General features: G+C 44.9%; 2 protein-coding genes across 10 annotated transcripts; both read right to left on the minus strand.

Moving 5' to 3' along the window:
* Window positions 1-212: 212 nt before the first annotated feature.
* LOC112890119 (pentatricopeptide repeat-containing protein At1g43980, mitochondrial) lies at window positions 213-4,766 on the minus strand. Of its 7 annotated transcripts, XM_025956979.1 has the most exons (8): window positions 2,459-4,766; window positions 1,882-2,149; window positions 1,708-1,779; window positions 1,540-1,628; window positions 1,364-1,423; window positions 1,061-1,214; window positions 762-824; window positions 213-683 (listed from the first exon to the last, which is right to left on the minus strand). In XM_025956979.1, exon 1 carries the CDS (start codon window positions 4,654-4,656, stop codon window positions 2,725-2,727), a length of 1,932 nt encoding a protein of 643 aa, XP_025812764.1. In that variant the 5' UTR covers window positions 4,657-4,766; the 3' UTR covers window positions 213-683; window positions 762-824; window positions 1,061-1,214; window positions 1,364-1,423; window positions 1,540-1,628; window positions 1,708-1,779; window positions 1,882-2,149; window positions 2,459-2,724. The 7 variants fall into 7 exon arrangements, with proteins under 7 accessions (XP_025812764.1, XP_025812768.1, XP_025812766.1 ...); XM_025956983.1 differs by lacking the exon at window positions 1,061-1,214 and having other exon boundaries at window positions 381-683; XM_025956981.1 differs by lacking the exons at window positions 213-683; window positions 762-824 and having other exon boundaries at window positions 862-1,214; window positions 1,882-2,043; window positions 2,459-2,565; window positions 2,648-4,766.
* A 620-nt stretch (window positions 4,767-5,386) lies between these two features.
* On the minus strand, window positions 5,387-9,201 carry LOC112889718 (LRR receptor kinase SERL2-like). 3 transcript variants are annotated; one of them, XM_025956476.1, is made up of 11 exons: window positions 8,833-9,084; window positions 8,485-8,617; window positions 8,298-8,369; window positions 8,046-8,189; window positions 7,863-7,934; window positions 7,731-7,790; window positions 7,368-7,615; window positions 6,915-7,256; window positions 6,190-6,569; window positions 5,758-5,985; window positions 5,387-5,691 (listed from the first exon to the last, which is right to left on the minus strand). In XM_025956476.1, exons 1-11 carry the CDS (start codon window positions 8,942-8,944, stop codon window positions 5,665-5,667), a joined length of 1,818 nt encoding a protein of 605 aa, XP_025812261.1. In that variant the 5' UTR covers window positions 8,945-9,084; the 3' UTR covers window positions 5,387-5,664. The 3 variants fall into 3 exon arrangements, with proteins under 3 accessions (XP_025812261.1, XP_025812263.1, XP_025812262.1); XM_025956478.1 differs by having other exon boundaries at window positions 5,407-5,985; window positions 8,833-9,201; XM_025956477.1 differs by having other exon boundaries at window positions 5,407-5,985; window positions 9,016-9,123.
* Between the last annotated feature and the right edge of the window lie 4,562 nt (window positions 9,202-13,763).

Below are 13,763 nucleotides of genomic sequence, written 5' to 3' on the forward strand. Positions count from 1 at the left end.
TACTCTATTTTTTTGGACTCCTTTTAGGAATTAAAAAAGGAAGCATAAAAATTGGTAAACTGACCGAACTGAGTTTATCAACACTAGTCATCCTGCTACTGATAACAGAATTAAACCAACAAATATCCATATCAATACAAGCCCTGTGCTCTTTTGTACAGTTCATGTAAAATATAGTACATCTCTGGACAGAATTACTGTTGTTTGCTGGTTGTGAAAGTAATCATACAGGATTGATTTCACTACAAGGGAATTGGGACATTACTCCTCTCCGACCCCCTCCATCCGGAATTAACCCAACGAGACCCTGGATAGGAATCCTATGCATTCGTCATGTCAAACCATCGTCTAAAGAAAGAAAAAGCAAGGATCTATGCTCGGCGGCTTATCAGTTTGCATTTTGCAATTCTGAGTCAACAGTCAACACTCTTCTTTTAGGCATAATACGTGCAGATAAATGTGAGAATATGTAGCGTACAAAGCAACTGTCTTTATCATAGGAGTAGACAGTAGAGGAAACAGAATGTTCTTGATTTCTTGCGATAAATTCTATTCCGCCATCGTTATCAAGGATGCGATCGCTTCGAATGTGCTGTACTAGTCACAGCCTCAAGCATCTTGGACTACTGAAACCTAGCCTTCTCTACGTGATGGTCTGAAGTGGCCAGAAATCCATACCAACACTGCAAGAACAAGCAATGTTTCGTCAATAAATTTACTTTACATGGATTTCTAGCAAACATTGAGGCTGGTCAGCTTACCATTGAAATAGGAAAGAATTACAATCCATCAGTAATAAAGAAGAAAACATTGAGGCCGGTCAGCTTACCATGGAAATAGGAAAGAATTACAATCCATCAGTAATAAAGAAGAAGCTTATGCAGCTGATTGTTGAATCGTAAACAGCAGAACCTTTTATTAAGACGGAAAACTACTGCCTTATCATCAAGCGACGAGTAAAATAGTTTACAGCATATTAGCCCCGTTAGAAGAGAACAGGCTGGCTAAGTACTTGTTGGACTACGTTACAGCCATGTTGTTGCTGGACCTAAATACTCACAGTTACATCTGGTTATCTGCACCTTGATAAGGTAAGCAAACTCCAAACTTGTGGCTTCTACTGTTGACAGGTGATATAGGGATAGGATATCAGTGTCGCCACAGCCCTAGTACAACCTTGTTCCTCAGCACAGATGAGAGGACTCCCGACTATGCTGCAAGAAAACCAATGGCCGAAAAAACACAAACCTTCAACTTTCTACAAATTTCTTTCAAAGCACTGACTTCCTATATATGTACTACGTGCCTAAGACAAAAGGAAGAATATATGCTGTAGAGGAGAACAAACACAAGAGGATCTTACTTGAATGTTCTAGCAAAAGTTATCGGTATAGGATCACTCAAGCTATTGTACAACATGTCCCTGAAAAACATGTGTACAGTGAGCGCACACCATGGTTACCCAAACAAGAACACACACCATTAAGAAATGGCAAAAAGGGAAAACAAGTTGTGACATGGCGCGTATACTTCACTTACAAGTACTAGAAGGATCAAGTGTACTGAGCTTTGCTACCTGGCCTATCTCTGTCAGGATATGCCCAGTTATCTTGTTGTTCTGCAGCGGACTGGGACAGAAAACACCTCCCAATAATAAAAAAGGAACACTAACACAAAACTTGCGGTACACAAGGGAAGAACACTTACAGTGTCTCAAGATTGATCAAGTTCCCTATGCTTGGGGAGAGCAGATCGGAAAGGTTCTTGCGTGGAGTTTCCCTGCCAAACAATCAAACAACCACAGAACGACAAGAACATGAGAACTATACAGTGGCTTTGAATTGGAGCTGGGAATAGATGGAGACCAGGGGTCTAGCTTACAGTGCAGTGAGTCAGTGACAAGAATCTCTGGTGAGCAAGAGACCAAAGACTAGGCACAGGGGTCGATGGAGTCCGATTTCCAGTTTGTGGGCACACTATTGGGTCCTTGAGCAGGCTCTTGATCATCAGAACTTGCACTGGTAGTACCAAAGCACGCAACACCTACCAGTGCAAGAAACAAAGACAGAGACACCATCACATAGCGTGATCAAGTGATGTCATTTGACAGCACAGCATGTGCAGGGAATGACCAGCACCCACCAAACATCTGTAGGTTAAAGGCTTTCAGAAAGTTGATATATCTCATTTGTAACTTGATCAATAAATTTCCAGCACATTAGCTGCTACTGTTATAAAGATATGTTGATGAAACATTGCAAACAAAATGTAGGAATTAGGTCTGGATATTTACAATTTTCTATTTAGTTTACAACTAATCAGCTGACATGTACGCTGAAGATCTGGGAAATAATATATCCGAAGTACCAAACCTACCCAGAAGAAATTTTAAAAACCCAGATGATTTGCTAGTATTGATGAATTCTATGTAGCAATTGAAATTAAAGAAGAAATTTACCTGTCATATATCTCAATATCTTCTGTAACCTTGCAGTAGCTACATTCACACAAAGAAATTGCCAGGTTTCAATAGTCTAACCAGGTCTTGGAAACGTTTACTGCAACCTGTAAATAACAATTCCAATAAAAAATGATTGGAAAAGAAGTAAGGTACAATATTGCAAAAGGATTCTAGTAACTGCTACACCTTTTTTGAGTGTTCATAGTCTTTGACACTCCAAAACTTCTGTATTGTCAAGGCAAGGTAACTTGTTAGGAAGCGCATTAAGGATAGTCCGGGAACAGCTGGAGACAATCTAATCCTTCACTCTTCTTGGGCTGATCCATCATGTCCCAAAATAGAAGGTCCAACACCTCATAAGTAGCTCCTTTTCCATGGTGCAATATCTGTTCCGATTTAAACACATAAATATGATTCTTGATACATAGCCAGCTGCATGACTGAGCCTTCTTTGCTCTTTGATTTTCCATTGACCTCCATACTCCAGCCATTTTTTCCCACTTACATCTTGCACCATATATGTGAGCTAAAACAATATATGGCAGTGACGATCGGGATTTTCGCATCACCATCTTTTCAGCAACTAGCTCTGCCATGCCAGTGTTCCCTTGGATTATGCAGGCCTCAAGAATATTAGAGAATGTAGCAGCAGCAAACTCCAGCAGCTTGTTCTCTACAAAATTCACTGCCTCTCTCAACATTCCTGCACGGCATAACACATCGACCACACAAGCATAGTGCTCCAGGCTAGGCATAATACAGTACGTATCTTTAAACAGGGTAAGTATATCCAGTGCTTCAGCTACCAAACCTTCCAAACTACATGCAGACAAAGCTCCAAAAAGAGTGATTCTATCAGGTTGGATACCACACTTGAGCATCCTTCTAAATATTCCAAGGGCTTCCTTACCTCTTCCATTTTGCAATAGACCACGCAGCATTGTATTCCATAATACCAGATCCTTGGCAACAACTGCCCTGAAAATTTTCCTGGCATGCCTTGTTAACCCCAATTTACAGTACATGTCTGTAAGGGCCGTGGAGACAATTACATCATCCTGAAACCCAAGCTTACAAACGAGGCAATGGATTTGAGTACCCTGCTCCATTAAACCAAAGCATGAACTCCATCCCAGCACACTCGCAAATGTGAACTCGGTTGGAACAACACCATTTCGTATAGATGCTGCAAAGAGGCTGAGGGCTTCCTCCATTAGGCCGCCCTTTGCATAGCCTGATATCAGTGCATTGCAAAGTTCTGAGTCCCATGTTGGCATTCCTCTGAAAAGTTGAACAGCATCAGACAGTCTGTCAGACAGGCAGAGGAAGTCAATAACAGCACTACAAACAATGGAGTTTGTAAGGAAGCTCATTTTAACACAAAGGGCCAACATCTGGTCACCTTTGGCGAAATCCTTGACATCTGAGCAGGTACTGAGCACAGTGGACACACTGAAGCCATCGACAGAGAAGCCTTTGCTCCTCATGGACCGGAAACAGTCAAAGACAGTACCACTGAGAGCCTGGTCCTTGTAAGCTGACATGACAGAGTTCCAGGAGGTGACATCTGGTTCTTCCATGCATGAGAAGACGTGTGCTGCATACTGAAAGAGGCCAATGCGGCGATACATATCAATGAGTGCATTGCTGACTACGGCATCAAGGTGTGCCAGGCCGTGTCGGACGGCGGCGGCGTGAAGCTGCTGGCTGTGGTGGGCAGAGGCAACTGCCGACGAGACTATGGAGAAGGTGAAGCCCGTTGGCCTGACGCCATGCTCCCTCATGGAGCAGAAGAGGCGTAACGCCTCGTTCGGAAGAGCGGCTCCGACGTAGCCGGAGAGCATGGCGTTGTAGGTGACCGCGTCCCTCTGGGGCATCCCGTCGAACAGCCTTCGCGCGTCCTCCAGGAGGCCGGATCCGAGGTTCCCAGACAGGAGGATGTTGCTGGTGAACACGTTGGGCCTGGCGATGGCGCGCAGGAGCGCGATAGCGGACGGGGCGGCGCCGAGGCGGGAGTAGGCGGCGCCGAGGCAGTTGGCGAGGTACGGGGAGCGGAAGAAGGCGCGGGAGCAGCGGAGGAGGCGCGCGTGGAGCGCTGCCGCGGCGGCGCGGGAGGTGCAGCGGGCGAGGAGCCCCGCGGCGGCCCTTGGAGTGAGGGATGCAGCGTTGGGAGAGGGCGGCGGGGACGTGGGCATCGGCGGGCGGCGGCGCGGGCTCGCCGCTCGGTGGCTCAGGCCATGGGACGCGCACGCGGCGCTACTGAGAGCTTTCGATTGCTTGCTCCAAAGCTTTTCTTGTTCACAGTCCAGCGGGATGGGCGTGGTGCGGGTCGGCCCAGTGGATTGTCGAGCCGGCCCATTGAAACAATCCTGGCCCGTTGTTAAGTTGTGATCCAAATTCATATAATACGTATAAAAACCGACTTCGAACGGTAGCGAAGAGAAGCTCCGTGCAGCCGCCCCGCCAAACACGCACGCCGCTCGTCGCTCCTCCTACTGATTTGACCGGCCTCACCATGCGAGCTCGCAAGAAAGTTGCGCTCCTACATCTTTGTGTGCTCATCTCTTTCCTACGCTCACCATGATATCATGTAGCTCAAATTTCTTTTTTTTTTATAAACCATTCTAATCATGGTAAAAGCCTAAAAGGAAATCCCGTTTCATTTCTTCACCATCCACGCAAAACATCGAAATCTGCTAAGTTATTGTACTGAGCAAGAACCATTTTCCGGTGTTTTGCTTGTACCAAACTACTAAAGTGGCGAGCCAGACGCTCCTAATTTTGATGTAGAAAAAATAAAATAAATAAAATTCAAGGCTTTGGACAGCATTTCATTTAGAATGTCCAGATCAACTGAGGATTCTGATAAGACTTTAGCACCTGTTGCACTCTGAAAAATACAGCAAGGAAAAGCATAGAGAGACAGAGTCAACAGAGCATGACAATTGACAAGCAAGGCAAAAACTTTCCACTTCAAGAAAAAAGATCCTTCCCAGCTAGTCTCTACTACTAAACCTGTAAACATCCATAACAGTACAAACCTTACACTCTTCTTTTGTACAGTTCATCTAATACACATCTATACTTATTTTAGTATGGCTCAATTTATTCCCCAATCTACACAGGATTCACAGTCTTCATGCTGTCTGTACAGGTGCAGCAACTGCTGGTGGTGTTGATGCTATATGCTGGCTCGTGTCGTGTCATCTTGGGCCCGAGAGCTCGACGGCCTGCACCAGCAGCGATGAGTCGTCGGTAAGGTCGGAGTAGCAACGGCTGAAACTGAACTCGGGCACCTTGAACTTGTGCGAGTCGGCGCGCTGCGAGGCCTCCCACCGCTCCGCGAGCCCATCGCCTTCCAGCATCCGGACCACCTCCGACATCTTGGGCCGGTGCCCGGGGAGATACTGCGTACACAGCAGCGCCACCTGCACCATCTCCTCCAGCTCGATCCTGTCATACCCGCCCTTCAGCCCCTTGTCAACGAGCACGTCCAGCTTCTTCTCCTGGTGCATCTTCTTCACCTGACCAACAAAACCCACAATGCGTTGCTTCATCAATCAAACACCTATTGGCAGATCTTTCAAGTTTATTATTGATAATTTTTTATTGCTTAGTAAATCAAGAAACCAACAATGCATTGCTTGTTTAAGCATGCACTTCTGGCAGATCTCTTATGCCTTATTGTTAAGTTCTTGAGCAACATGTAAGACTTGTAGATTTCTTACCCAATCCAGCATGGCTCCCTTCTGGTTTGCCGCCTTTCCAAACTCCAGCGCGGTCTGACCGGTAATCAACTCCAGCAGCAGGATGCCAAAGCCAAAGACGTCGGTCTTCTCAGACGATTGGCCAGTGGAGAGGTACTCAGGCGCAATGTGACCAACAGTGCCTCTCACTGCAGTGGTGACATGTGAATCCCGGTGGTCGAGGAGTTTAGCGAGCCCGAAGTCACCAACAATGGCTTCGCAGTAGTCATCTAGCAGGATGTTGGCCGCCTTGACGTCCCTGTGTATGATCTTGGGGTCACACTGCTCGTGAAGGTAGAGTAGCCCCCTCCCTGCACCAAGAGCTATCCTCTTCCTAGTCGCCCAATCCAAAGGTGGCTTCGCTGTAATCACCACAGAGGAATAAAGTGAAGATTTGCCTTGATAGGAATCATATGCTTTTTTGTTGTGCCAAATATTTGTCCAATGGAGAAAAAAAATTTGGGAGAATCCAATTCCAGTTATTTTCTGAATTTGGCTTATCGGGTCGCAACTTGCAACTCAACACCGTTCTTTTAGGTATGGCATGATCAGGGAAAGCAAACTGAGAATTTGTTCTGCACTACTGCAAGTGCGTTTGTTATAGGACTAAAGCAAGCACTTGTTCCACTTGGTTTACTGACAGAATGAGGCTAGACTAGCTATCAAGGATATAATCTTAAGCACAATGGAATCTTGAGAAAGCTTACCTTTCAGGCGCAATGCGACGCTTCCATTTGACATGTATGGGTAGACCAGAAGCCTCTCTGTGGCGGTCATGCAGAACCCGTAGAGCCTGAGAAGATTTCTGTGCAGTGCCAAGCTAATCATCTCAACCTCGGTCTGGAACTGTGCCTCACCGCCCGCAGCATTGCCGTCCTTCAGTCGCTTGACGGCCACAAGGGTTCCATCAGGGAGCTGCCCTCTATAAACGTATCCGAAGCCACCTTTCCCTAGTATGTTCTTGCTGCTGAAATTGTCTGTTGCGGACTGAAGCTCCCTGAACTGAAACCTCTTCACGTTTCCAAGACTGACATTCTCCATGTGTTGGTCTGCACGTGGCCAATTCATCCCAAGAATAGTTTCATCAATAATTGTCAATCTGTCAGGCTACCAAATGATGCATGGATTGCAAGTAAACATCAAGATCGAGGCCTGCTTACCGTCGACATCAAAAAGGATCTGCCGGTTACGGCGATGCCTCCACCAGAACACAAATCCAGCAGCTAGGAAGAGGAAGCTGATGCAACCAGTTGCTGTACCAAATGCGACTGCAAACTTGTGGCTTTTAGATTTTCCTGGTGGCAGAGCACCCTGTGAGCTATTCAGGTTGTAGGACATTGGCATTGGTGCAGTCCCGTAGCAATCTTTCTCCGTGTTCGCACCGCAGATGAGGGGATTCCCAACAATGCTGCAAGAAAAACAGCAGAGAAAAACATTATTTGTAATATTTCACATGTAAATTATATATGTTAATGGTGAAAATTAAGTGCTAGAGAAGAACAGTCCCAGAATTGCAGCCTTACTTGTATGTTCTTGCCAAAGATCCCGGTATTGGACCACTCAGGTTATTATATGACAAGTCTCTGAAAGACACAACGCACAGTGAGTACAGACCCCAAGTATAATAACACCCAAACATGAACACAAACACTCACAGAAAAACAAGCTGGGACAAATTAGCTGATGCTGAAGGGAATGGACCAGACAGGGTGTTGTTGTTGAGCCTCCTGAACATGGCAACAAATCCCAGCTTAGCATGACAGGAGACAGGAACTATTTAATGTGAAAGCCTAAAGAACAGCATTAATGGGAGGCTTGTACTGTAGAGCTGCACTCACAAGTACTGCAGGCTCTGAAGGTGGCCCACAGTGGTGGGGATTCCACCATACAGGTGGTTGCTGGAGAGATCAAGTGTCTTGAGCTTTGAAAGCTTGCCAATCTCTGCTGGGATTGGGCCAGTGATGTTGTTGTTCTGCAGGAGACTGCAACAGCGAAGGAAAAGCAAAGGATCAACTTGTGGTCAAAAAGGAACACTGAAAGCAGAACTGCCAATGACAAGGCTATCATCCATGAGAAGAATTAGCACTCACACGATCTGAAGATTGGTGAGGTTGCCTATGGTTGGGGAGAGCATGCCAGAGAGGCTCTGGCTTGGCGCCTCTCTGCCAAGCAATCAAACAAACAACCACAGAACACTGGTAACAACACTGAACACAAGGGGAAAAGCTCTACGGTGGATAGAGATAGTAATAAGGAAGGAGGAGGTGGCTTGCTTACAGTCCAGTGACGAGTTTGTCCGGCGAGCAGGTGACCGTAGTCCAGCTACAGGGATCGACGGAGTCCTTGTCCCAGTTCTTGAGGACGCCATGGGGGTCCGTGAGCAGGTTCTTGATCATCATCAGAGCTTGCACTGGCAAATAATCGGTATAACTGGGATCAGCACCCTCCAATGCAAGACATAAAAAGGAGAAACAACCAAACACAATCGACTCTTGATTTCATTTTCATCTAAGAAACAGCAAACCCCACGGGGGGGGGGGATTGATTTCCAAGGCCGAAGCAGAGAAGAAAAGAACTAGAACGAAGACCAAAGAAAGCAACAGAGGGAGGGAGGGAGAAAGGAACCTTCATAGTTGACGCCCTGGGGGGAGAGGAGCGCCATTGAAGTCGAAGGGGAGGAGACGAGAAGCAGGAGGAGGAGCAACAGGGAGGGGGGAGATGGTGGAGGCGCCTCCATTGCCGGAGGCAGGCCAGAGGCTGAGCCAAGAGGGTGAAGAAGGGAGAGGAAGGAGAGGTGTGTGTGCCTGCCTGCTGGTGTGTCCTGCGTGCAGTGCTTGTTCGAACATGGAACAAGCGTGAGGCCAAGAAAAGCATGCAACGCAGCGCAGCCTTCTCTCTCCCCCACGCCAGAGAGAGAGGCAGCTAGGCAAAGGCGAGATGGCAGCGGCAGTGGCAGCGGCGGTGCGGGGCAGGGGGTAGCCTGGGGCCCTGTCAGACTGAAACACAAATGACACAAAAGAAGATGCTTGCGCTCCGGCAGCACGCAAAAGCACAAAAGCAGGGGAGTGGGAGCGAGGGAACAAACACGCCTGCCACCTGACCTGCCATGGGAAACCGGGATGGTAGAAAAGAAAACAATGGGGTGGATTTTTTTTCAGCTCGTTTTTTTTTTCGTTTTTGCTCTAGGGGTTCGTGGGAAAGACGAAGAGGAGAAAAGGGAAGATGTGTGTTGATATATGTTGTTTAAAAAGAAATCAATACTTACTATTCAACTATAGTTTTCCTTTTACACGACCATAAACTACCACCTCCAGTGAAAAACAATAATTGGCATTATTTACTTTTCACAATATTCGAGGTGCAATTTTTGGTCATTTTCTATTGTAACATAGTTATAATAACTAATACGAGTAAGACACAATGTATAATAAAAGTATGAGATTATAAAAGCACCTTTTATGACAAAATGAAGTTGATTATTTTTGAGTTTCCGGACTAAACATTTTGAGAGTTTTGGTGGTCGAGAATTATAAATTTTGATCGAATCTGGATCAAAGCACCAAGTAATTGCAAAGATATACATATACAGCCTACCAATCAAAAAATATTGTCAGGTAAAATAATTAAAGAAAATGCCTTAGTTTGGAAAAATATTGGGATTCAAATCCTATATAAATACATAGTCAACAAGGAGCCAGAGATCACTTTTTCTCCATTATTGTCAATCTATTTTTGATGTTTCGATATGCATGGTGATCTTGCACACCAATTACTCGACAGCGTGTTGCGCAATAGAGACCACCAAAAACATTCATTTTGTCGGTAAAATCATATTATTGTGCATATATCTACTTTTTGTGATATTTCGTACACAATTTCATCATCCAATCACGAGAACGGAAGAAAGGGTCTCTACACATAATGTGTTAGAAAAATAGGCATTCTCGGGTAATTTTAATTCCCAAATTACACATAAAATTTATTAATAAATTATGACTATGATGAGTGAAACAAGGCATGTGCACGAGTTCAAAGTTAACATGGAATTAACGATGAATCCAATAAAATAGAGTATCACACTGTACCCTGAGGTGGATCCCATGCCGGAGGCACCGGATTCACCGTTACCAGCTGGAGCGGACATGCTCGACTGGCCTGCTTGAAGTAGTCGAATGAATCCGATGCAGTGCAGATGGCCTTCAGGAAGTAGTCAATCGAGCTTCAGAAAGTAGTCGATCGAGGCACCGAATAGTCGTACTTGTTGAGGATGTAGTCACACAGCTTCACGAAGTAGTCATACGTAGGCGACGAAGAGGTACAGGCAGTGATGTCGACGGACGGAGTTGGTGCGCAGGGACGAATGGTGAACAGTACGCCGGTGAAGACATCACGGTTCTAAGCGAGCAGTCGCGTGAAGACGCTCCCCAAAATCTTGATTGCCCCGCTATCCCGTGCAGGACCTTCAGCGAGCAATGGTTCCGGAGGGACCTGCTCTCATCGGAGATATTTGATGGGAATGCAGAAGAGCAGTAGAGGGAGGAAGAGAGGTGTATTCGCGTACAGAAGAAGATAAGAAGACACCTGGTGATATAGATGAGAGTCTTGGGACGGGAGGATGCACTTGGACGTCATCAACACCATCAAACAGCGTATTGGCAATTAACTCGTGCAGAATCAATCATCAGAATGAATCGCTATGAATGAATCACGGTCATAATGGTCATTACATGGTGCAAAATATTCGCCCTGCAATGCAGCACATCATGTCAGGCTCGGCACGGCTCGTCACGGCACTACACTGACACGTCTCAACTCGACTCGCCACGCCCTCAGCCTCGGCCCAGCCTGGCGAGGCTAGCAAGCGCACATGCGCGTGTCGCTCGCCAATCCCCTTTTACCGGCTTCACAAGCGGTGTACACACAGTCCATCTTTTAAGTCAGTTGAAATCCTCTTCCACTTTTATTACAGGATTACACAATAATTCCCTAGCATTTATCATTAATTGCAAATATTGGGCCAAAAGCCCACATATTCCAACAATCTCCACCAAGAATTTCAAGCCACACTGAAAATGCTCTCATACCCTGTTGATATACCATTTTTTGACGGAGACTGTTAAGTTGAACTTCCATCTAGAATAAAGGCTACACTTATTCACAAATGTACAATGGACTATGTCTTGAATTGTCAGTCTTGTGCAAACAAGTTTTACCAAAGCCCTACACTGATACTAGGCTGCATAAGCATCCCCGCGGTTTGGAGCTTATAAGTCATACTCCAAACCTTTCATAAGTTTCTAGAGATCACCAAATGTCATAGACTATGACCAATAGTCACACTCATATAGATGTACTCCTAAAAGATGTTCTGTAGGACAACATCTTTATTTCAAAGAAACAACTCCCTTATTTCAAAGAAACCACTTGGAACATATGAAGGCATAAGCCAACCTTCCATATAGAATAGAAGAGAAATGCAACTTTCACCTGGAATAAGCCTTTTACAAAGGTTCTCTTCTCTCAGTCATACTATGGTTTGTTTTACCATCCTGATTCACGAGATCTCCGATCACATAGAACAGGTTGCCACTATACAATGACTCACGTGGGTCTCAGGCCCAATTTCATGGATGCATTATCTATCACATTTCGTGAAAGACACTTTGTAAATTGATCTGCCAGGTTCTTAGCCGTTTGAACATAGTCTAAGGCTATAACTTCGGAGTTTCTCAACTTCCTGATAGATTTCAGCCGTCTCTTTACATGCCTGGATGACTTCATATTATCTTTTGAACTGTTCACCTTGACAATCATAGTTTAATTATCACAGTTCATTAGAATTGCCGGTATCGGTTTTTCAACTATCGGCAGATCCATAAGGAGTTCACGAAGCCACTCGGCCTCAACAGTTGCGGTATCCAGCGTTGTGAGTTCTGTTTCCATTGTTGACCTCGTTAAGATAGTCTGCTTGCAAGACTTCTAGGAAACAGCGTCATCTCTGAGTGTGAACACATATCCACTCGTGGCTTTTATCTCATCTGCATCAGAGATCTAGTTCGAATCATTATACCCCTCTAGTACCTTAGGGTACCCGATGTGGTGAATGTCATAGTCCATTGTCCCTACTAGATAGCGCATTACTCTTTCAAGAGCATTCCAATGATCATCTCCTAGGTTTGAAATAAACCGGCTTAGTTTGCTCACAGTAAATGAATGTCAGGCCTCGTAGCACTAGCTAAATACATCAACGAACTAATAATATGAGAATATCTCAGCTGATATCTCATTATCCTTTTATTTTTCCTTAGAATTATGCTGGCATCATAAGGAATTGAGAAAAGTTTAGAGTCACTATACCCAAAGCGACTCAGAACCTTCTCCACATAGTAAGACTATGACAGAATCACCCCACCATTTCCATCCTTTGCCAGCTTTATGTTAAGGATAACATTAGCCTACTCCAAATCTTTCATCTGAAAACTTTGAGATAAAAATTCTTTGACTTCCTTAATCACATTAAGGCTTGTCCCAAAAATTAGTATGTCATCTACATACAGGCACAATATCACTCCTTCACTTACACTAAAGCGATAGTACACACATTTGTCAGTTTTATTCACAATAAAGCCGGCAGATGTCAAAGTTCTATCGAACTTCTCGTGCCACTGCTTAGGTGCTTGCTTGAGGCCATATACAGACTTCAATAACTTGCACACCGTTCCCTCTTGACCTTTTGATACAAACCCATCTAGCTGATCCATATAGATCTCCTCTTCCAACTCTCCATTTAGAAAAGTTGTCTTCACGTCCATCTTATGAACGAGAAGACCATAGGAGGCTGCCAAGGAAAGTAACACTCAAATTGTGGTCAATCTAGCAACAGGTGAATAAGTGTCAAAGAAGTTCTCTCCTTCTTTCTGAGTATAACCCTTGGCCACAAGCCTAGCCTTATACTTTTCAACAGTACCATCCGGCCTAAGCTTCTTCTTAAACACCCACTTGCATCCTGCAGGTTTGTACCCATAAGGACGATCAACAACCTCCCAAGTACCATTAGATATAATAGAATCCATCTCACTCCTTACTGCTTCCTTCTAATATTCAGCATCAGAAGATGAATATGCCTCTTCAATGGTCCTAGCTGTGTCATCCATGAGGTACACAATAAAATCATCACCAAAAGACTTTGCAGTCCTCTATTTCTTGCTCTTTCTAGGAGGTTCATTGTTATCCTCATCAGGATGATCCATAAGTGTAAATTCATTGTGCACTATTGGCTTGGTAGAGATATCTTTCTCGATAATCTCTTGCCTAGATGAACTTGTTTCATCTCTTATGGGAAAAATATTTTCAAAAAAGTAAGACGAGGGTCGGCCGTTCGGTCGCCTTACCTCGCCGATTTGAAAGGGGATTGGATTCATTCTCGCATCTCTGGACTTCATAATTGTACCAACATACATGTCAGGTACTCCAGATTTTACTATTAAAAATCTATAATCAACACTGTGAATAGCATAACCTGGAAAGACACAATCCACAGTTGTAGATCCAAGCTT

Source organism: Panicum hallii, chromosome 4, assembly GCF_002211085.1.
Source record: "Panicum hallii strain FIL2 chromosome 4, PHallii_v3.1, whole genome shotgun sequence".
Classification (NCBI taxonomy): domain Eukaryota; kingdom Viridiplantae; phylum Streptophyta; class Magnoliopsida; order Poales; family Poaceae; genus Panicum; species Panicum hallii.